A 7,736-nucleotide genomic window follows, 5' to 3' on the forward strand; every position below is an offset into this window, starting at 1 on the left:
CGGTTCTCGACTTGCGACTCGCTGGCCCATTTCTCGCCCGAGTCACCCCATGCCAATCCCCGACTTGTGACTCGTCGGCTCAGCTTCTCGCCCGAGTCGCTCCATGTCAATCCTCGACTTGCGACTCATCGGCTCAGCTTCTCGCTCGAGTTGCTCCATGTCAATCCTCGACTTGCGACTCGTTGGCTTAGCTTCTTGCCCGAGTCGCTCCATGTCGATCCTCGACTTGTGACTCGTCGGCTCAGCTTCTCGCCCGAGTCACTCCATGTCAATCCCCGACTTGTGACTCGTCGGCTCAGCTTCTCGCTCAAGTCGCTCCATGTCAATCCCCAACTTGCGACTCGCCAGCTCAGCTTCTCGCCCGAGTCACTCCATGTTAATCCCCGACTTATGACTCGTCGGCTCAGCTTCTCGCCCGAGTTGCTCCATGTCAATCCCTGACTTCTCGCCCGAGTCACTCCACGTCAATCCCCGACTTGTGACTCGTCGGCTCAGCTTCTCGCCCGAGTCGCTCCATGTCAATCCTCGACTTGCGACTCGTCGGCTCAGCTTCTCGCCCGAGTCAATCCATGTGCATCCCCGACTTGTGACTCATCGGCTCAGCTTCTCGCCCGAGTCGCTCCATGTTAATCCTCGACTTGCGACTCGCCGGCTCAGCTTCTCGCCCGAGTCGCTCCATGTCAATCCCCGACTTGTGACTCGTCGGCTCAGCTTCTCGCCCGAGTCGCTCCATGTCAATCCTTGACTTGCGACTCACCGGCCCAGCTTCTGCATGAGTCACTCTATGTCGATCCTCGACTTGCGACTCGTCGGCCCAGCTCTTGCCCAAGTCACTCCAGATCGGTTCCCGACCTGCGACTCGCTGGCCTAGTTCATTGCCCGAGTCGCTCCAGATCGGTTCCCGACTTGCGACTCGCTGGCCCAATTCATTGCCCGAGTCGTTCTAGATCGATTCTTGACTTGCGACTCGTCGGCTCAGTTCATCCCCCGAGCCGCTCCAGATCGGTTCTCGACTTGCAGTTCACCGGCCCATTTCCTGCCCGGGTCACTTCAGATCGGCTCCCGACTTGCGACCCATCGACACAGCTCTCGCCCGAGTCGCTCCATGTCAATCCTCGACTTGTGACTCGCCGGTCCAGTTTCTCGCCCGAGTGGCCCCAGATCGCTCTCGATAGGCGACCCACCGGCACCGAAACCTGAGCACGAGCATAGTCACCTGGCCTGTAGGTCCGGCTCTTGCCCGGATCACTCTTGACTTGCGACCCGTTGGCACAGCTCTCGTACGAGCTGCTCCAGATCGATCCCCGACTTGCGGCTCGTCAGCCCATTTCTTGCCCGGGTCACTCCAGATTGGCTCCCAACTAGTAACCCATCGGCATCGAAACACGAGCCCAAACTCAATCACTCGGACCACAGGACCAACCTTCAAACCGAGTCACGTCTCGGGGCCAATTCAATGCCCGAGCCACGCATCTCGGCAAATCCAACACCCGAGTTGCATCTCGGCCAAATCCAGTGTCCGAGCTACGCATCTCAGCAAATCGAATGCCCGAGCCATGCATCTCGGCAAATTCAACACCTGAGTCGCATCTCAGCCAAAATCCAACGTCCGAGCCACGCATATCGGCATATCGAACGCCCGAGTTGCATCTCGGCCAAATCCAGCATCCGAGCCATGCATCTCGGCCAAATCTAGTGTCCGAGTCATGCATCTCGGCAAATCCAATGCTCGAGTCGCATCTCGGTCAAATCCAGCGTCCGAGCCATGCACATCGGCCATCCAACGCTCGAGCCACACCTCAGCGCACCTCGGCCAATCTAAATGCTTGAGCCACGCCTCAGCGCACCTCGGCCAATCCAACGCCTGAGCCACACCTCAATCGCATCTCGGCAACCGTAACTCCGGGCCTGCCAAACCCGTTCGATCAGTAGGGTCAGTCATGCCCGAATCATGGGACACCGCCCCTCTAAAACGCCCCCAACGAGTCAATCCAACCTCGCCACACAGGTCTCGCCTCGCCGGTTTTGACGCTTTAGTTTCGCCTCACCAGGCCCCCACCGATCGATCAGCAGGATCAGTCCTGCCCGAATCACAGGGCACCGCCCCTCTAAATCATTCCCCGACGTATCAATCCAGCTTCCCCGCAGGAGTAGCCAACATAATCGCATCATTCGGACCCAGGCATGCCTCCCGGCCCTTCAGGACGCCTTGGAAAGGAGGGGTCGTGGGGAGAGGGAGAAGTGATACGGTATATTTTGGCCCAAGACACGTCAGAGTTCAACGCCATCGGCCACAGTCAGAATTCGTATTGGGAATCCCGAGGCAAAGCCGCTCTCGAGACACACCAAGTCAAAATCCGTACCAAGGCACTGTTTGACATGTCTATCACACCAACCCGCATACGACTGACCTACGTGCAGTACTATAAAGACCTTTAGCCAGCATCTGGCAGTGGGGGAAAAAAGATCAATTGATCACTCCACTGACTTGCTCGTCGGGTGATCCCGTCGAGGGTCATTTTTGCAGGAAAACTCGACCACCTCACAAAGGCGAGCTGCTAGCCACCCCGGAGAAGGAGAGACGTAGCTCGGCATACATGGTGAGGAATGCTGATCAATACCCCGTCGCGAGGGCTCGGTCGACCTCGGCATTTAGCCTAGCCGACAGAAGACTCCTGACATTGACCTATGGATCAGGCCGTGCTAACTCACCAGCCATGATATATTTGTTCACCAACAGACCCTACATATTTATAAGCTTTGAGAGGCACTATAGATCGAATCAGGTGAAACGAAGTGATGCCTGGTTCGACACTATCACCCATCCCTGTGGAAATCCACCAACTCATTGCCGATTCGATTGGCTTTATGATGAAATATTTATTTTGTAGCATCATCAGATTTATCTACTTTAGGACTTCCAATTTATATGGATTAAGATTATTAAGGCAACTCAGTTAAGATCATAGCTGCACTCGACCGTTTGGGAAGATAGAGAGAGAGAGAGAGAAGATGAAGTTTGTCGTGTCTTTGTAACAGTCGAACGATAGCCAAGGAAAGGTCTTATCGACCGAGGAAGGGCGGCCGAACCGATGCAGATTTGGATCTCAAGAGGACGTACCATCACGTCCTCTGCATGCATGCATGCATGCCTGCCTGCCTGCCTGCCTTCCTGTCTACCTTTATATGAACTGCGGCCAGCCAAGCAAGACAGAATTTTCTTCTTCATTCGGCAAGACAAACGCATGCAGCCATCACCGTCGCCCGGTGGACATTTCGATGCTTCGCCTGCCACCTACAGATTCAGGATACATGGGAGCGGACAGTCTTTTTGCCTTCCTCTTGATCGCTACTGTATTCGTCTGCTTCCGACGGAGTCGATGATTGAGAAGCCAATATCCAATGGTTGGAGAAGCAGCTTATGACCCCACAAGTTCCCCGAGCGTGTACCATAAACCTGTAGCTTTGCATGAGTCTACATATCTAACTAGGGTCGATGATGAAAACAAAACGACACCCTCTCTCTCTACATATATAAATAAAAAATCCATCCATCAAGGAAACTAAACCATAAGAAATCTCTCTCCAAAACGCATTCAAACTAATCGGGACCATTTCTATGACCGCGACCACCAACCATCCCAACTCTTTTATGCGTGTGTTTTTTACCATCTTCCTCTTAAAAGTCAGGTGGAGTGATTTGTCCTTTTATTATGTTGGGACGACCAGGGAAGGGGACCAAGTAATGGATCCGATTGAGATACCGATGAGTCTTCCTTTTTGATCTGGGCTTGCGATTGCCCACCCCGCATCGGTCAGTAATCCAAAAGGACGCCGAGCCTTTGTCAGCGGGCCAGCGCGTGTGTGTTCAGCGGTCCCGCTTTGGATTGCAATTATGTCCCAAAGGCTGGCTGGCATGCAGGTTTGCTGCTTACCAAAGGACGACATCATAGAAGACGCACGGTTTCCTTCGGATGATTCCAAGACCCAATTCCAACTCAAGAACGTGAGTGAGCTCCTCCGGTCCGGAACACAAGGCTTGCTCCCAAACGACACAGCCACCACTCAAGTTTAATTTACCAAAGGCCATAAGATTATCCAAAAAGGGACTCGGGTGCACTCCACAGCCCAATCAATGTACGTTAGCCAAAACACCTGTGGCGTGCATGAAAGAATACAATACGCCTCCCCCCTTCACGTGGAAGAAGACTCGTTTAACCACTAATCTTCCTCCTCTCTTTCGCATCCTATTTGTTAATCAATCCTATTCACAACTGCTGCACACGAACCGAGAAGAGAGAGAGAGAGACAGAGAGACGCGGTTCAGATGGCAGCGGTTGTTGCCAAAACCCATAGGGACCGAAATCTCATTATTTCCCGTCCCTGTGAAGCAGCAGAACAAAAAGGCAGCCTCGCCTTTTCCTCTGCCCACTTCGCTCATTTCCTCCTCCTTCCCAATGCCGTGACACATGATGGTCATCTCCAATAATGACACCATGACTCGTCCTTTGCACCCATGCCCAGAATTGCCCTCATCACGGATCACCATCGATGGCTGCAGCACCGTCCGATCTCCCTTGGAGTCTCAACTTTTCGTAATTGTATCCAGCATCGAGGGTATTTTAGTAATCTGGGACCACGATGACCCTATATGAAGCCCGGGGGCCACACGGAGGTGACGGAGTCCCCCAGCTCGTCGCAAGTCCCGTCGATGGCGGCCGATGCTGTCGCAGTGGGAAAGACCACGGCGAGGCCCTCGAGCTCCATCGAGGAGGAGGCGAAGCCCCAGGCGGGGGCGTCGCTGCTGTCCTCCTATCTCGGCCTCGGCTTCGCTCTGTTCCTGGGGCTACTCCCCAAGTCTTCCGCCTCCTACGTGTCGTCGCTTCAGTCCCGCAACCGGATCCTAGCGATGAAGCTGTTTGAAGCGGAGGACCAGCTTCGGCAGCTGCGGTCGCGGCTGAAGGAGGGCGCCAAGGCCAACGCCCGAGTCGCCGAGATCTTCGCCGGCCACCGGACCCAGTGGCAGCAGGAGGAGAAGCGCCTCCTCCACCGGATCGACGGTGCAGACGAGGAGATCGCGGCGCTGACGGCGCAGGTCGAGGACATGGAGCGGGCGAAGGCGGAGCTGAGGGCCGCCGTGGTGCGGCTGGAGAGGGAGGTGGCGGAGAGGGACGAAATGCTCGACTTCATGGCGAGGAAGGTGGAGAGGGACGGGTCGTTGTCGCTGATGGAGGTGGCCGGGGAGGACTCGGTGGACGATGGTGGCGCCGGGGTTAGGGTTTCGGATACGATGCCGCCGGAGGAGCGGTTCTTGGAGCGCAACGGGGAATCGGAGGGAATGATGGGTCTGTTGGCGCAGCAGAACGGGTGCGGAAGGGAGTTCTTAATGGCGCCGATAGATACGAAACAGTGGACGGATCGATGGGGCGGATGGCCGGTAGGAGCTCAGTGTCCGGTATGTATGTTCTTCTTCGTCTTCTTCTTCTTCTTCGTCGTCTTTGGATTAGTTGCGGAAACTGTTCCTATAGAGAAGCTGTTAAATGCTGCACCTCATATCCTATGCAACGGCGGAAGCTGTTTATGCCCATGATTTGGTTGTTCCGTCACCAGCTGACGCTATGTTATGTTTGCATAGCAGTCTGCCGTTTTACTGAAAAATATCTGCATCCAGTGTATATTTTTGTTAGGACGACTAGTACGGTGTCGAGATTTTTGCTGGTCGATCGTTATTAATGTGCTTCACAAGCCTTGTCGCTGTTGTTTACAATGGTGTCTGTTAGTGCATTTCCAGTCTGTTAAGATGCTTCCAGATTGTTAGAGAGGCCACGAGCATTGTCTAGATATTTAGTTCAACAAGGTCGTGGTCATGATTCGTTTTTCGAGCATTACAAGTATTATGCCACCACCCCCCCCCCCCCGCCCTCTTTTGTGTTGGTCACAGCCACCATCCATTTAAACGCTTTCCCCTGTCAACACCCCGAATGGCATACAAGATTAGTATAGTGTCGATGCCATGCGACTCAGGTGATTAGGAAGGATTATCTGTATATATTATACTTTCTCTCTCAAATAGCTCAATTGAATGGCCAATCACTTTTAACGTAATCGAGTGATGCTCCCTTTTGACATCACCACTAAAAGGCTTGTGTGTTTTTATTCCCACATTCGTTCTTGCAGGATATGCAGCATGAGTCACTTGATTTGGCACACAGCATGAAACATGGAGTAGCAAGGTACTTTCGACTCATTATCGACTGAAAATGCTAACACAAGAAGTAGTCATGTCCTTACGAGCTTGAAAACAAATTCATTCATCTTTAGGAGGGAATCCCCTTGGAGGGTTGATGCTGAATCTTCACGAGTTTCTTCTAAGCTTAAATCACTTGAAGATGAACTGGTTAACCTGGAAAAACTAGGGAAAGGGGATACGTCGAAGATCCCTTCGTCGATGAGGAAACAAGAGAAGAGATATCAATCTCTTGCTGCCAAAATTGACGATTTGTGCAGGAAAATGGTAAGTTAGACTGCTATTTTCTCATTGTTAGTTAGTTTGTTCTGCTTCTCTCTCATGCATAAATTGACTTAGACTCGTATGCTCTTTTTTTTTTCTTTAATCACTATTTTATCATGATATTCTTGATTAGAGGCTTTGGAAGCGATACATGTCTTCGTGCTGCACCTACTTTTGCTGTTTCGAAGCTAGCTAAAAGCAAAAGTGCCAGACTAAACAACACAAAGCTTAACATTCATTGTTCGGTTGGACATGCTAAACAATTTCGCTATGGATCATGACTTAGTTAAGCTTGAATTTCATTGTTGCTTTCTAACGACAGTCTGATGTGCCATTTAAAGATCATATGCAGAATTCGTAGTAATATATATCGGCCGATGCATTCATTAACAAATCATTTTACTGGGCAACAGCAATTTGTTGGGCAAATTTTTCTTACAGGAAAGAACTTGTTAGGCCATCAAGTAGGGTTGGGTTTTCCTTGTTAAATACCTTTAATTCATGCCAACGAGACGGGACTGTTTGACGCTCTGCCGTGTTTTGTGCAGCGAGTGAATGACCCCAGTGATCCAACACTGGGTCCAGAGTTTCGTACGCAGAGGCTGACCGAGTTCTTGCTGGAGGCATTTCGCCTACAACATCGTGCGGCCGAAACAAGACAGAAGCTGAACACAGTGCAGGCACAGGCAGCGGCAGCGGCAGCGAAGAGCCGTGTGGGGGATGAGCTAACTGCAGAAGCTAAATTGAACACGAGGAAGTCTGCGGATTCAATTAGGAGCAGTTTCAAGGAGATACAGCGGAACTTGGAGATCTGGTTGGCAAGGATCATGGGTGACTTGGAGGGCATCTTGGCGAGAGATGGTGCATCGCGGGTGAGAGATTACTATTTATCTGGTTACCCTTTTGTCGGATGAAAGTTGGCGCGTGCACAGGTGGTAATCGTAACGAGCTACCCTTTGGCCACCGTGGTGCCAGTGATAGCCAAATAGCATCACATGACCTGCGAGTTTTGGTGTCTTGATGCTTGATGTTATCTCTCTTTTGATACTTGATGTTATCTCTCTGACTGCTGACTGCGATAGGTTGGGTGGGTGGGTAGGTGTCGTTGCCATGCCGACTCTTCTCAAACAAATAGGATGGCTACGATCCACCACCACATGAAGCCTTGAACCGACCCAACCTATCCCCCATGCAGCCACCACCGCACTTGAGACGCAGAAATATA

General features: G+C 52.0%; 1 protein-coding gene across 1 annotated transcript; it reads left to right on the forward strand.

Annotated features, from left to right (window-relative positions):
- Window positions 1-4,636: 4,636 nt before the first annotated feature.
- LOC103994617 (uncharacterized) lies at window positions 4,637-7,682 on the forward strand. The gene is made up of 4 exons (XM_018829880.2): window positions 4,637-5,455; window positions 6,178-6,233; window positions 6,322-6,514; window positions 7,060-7,682. The coding sequence occupies exons 1-4, from the start codon at window positions 4,652-4,654 to the stop codon at window positions 7,423-7,425; spliced, it is 1,419 nt and encodes a 472-aa protein (XP_018685425.2). The 5' UTR covers window positions 4,637-4,651; the 3' UTR covers window positions 7,426-7,682.
- The last annotated feature ends 54 nt before the right edge of the window (window positions 7,683-7,736 follow it).

Source organism: Musa acuminata, chromosome BXJ3-8 (assembly GCF_036884655.1).
Source record: "Musa acuminata AAA Group cultivar baxijiao chromosome BXJ3-8, Cavendish_Baxijiao_AAA, whole genome shotgun sequence".
Classification (NCBI taxonomy): domain Eukaryota; kingdom Viridiplantae; phylum Streptophyta; class Magnoliopsida; order Zingiberales; family Musaceae; genus Musa; species Musa acuminata.

What these genes read in the sequence shown, in the direction of transcription:
- LOC103994617 (XM_018829880.2), top strand. Translation starts at nt 4,652, where the DNA reads ATGAAGCCCGGGGGCCACACGGAGGTGACGGAGTCCCCCAGCTCGTCG. An exon ending in CGGTAGGAGCTCAGTGTCCG is followed by an intron (nt 5,456 to 6,177) that starts GTATGTATGTTC and finishes TCGTTCTTGCAG; the next exon opens with GATATGCAGCATGAGTCACT. An exon ending in ACGATTTGTGCAGGAAAATG is followed by an intron (nt 6,515 to 7,059) that starts GTAAGTTAGACT and finishes TGTTTTGTGCAG; the next exon opens with CGAGTGAATGACCCCAGTGA.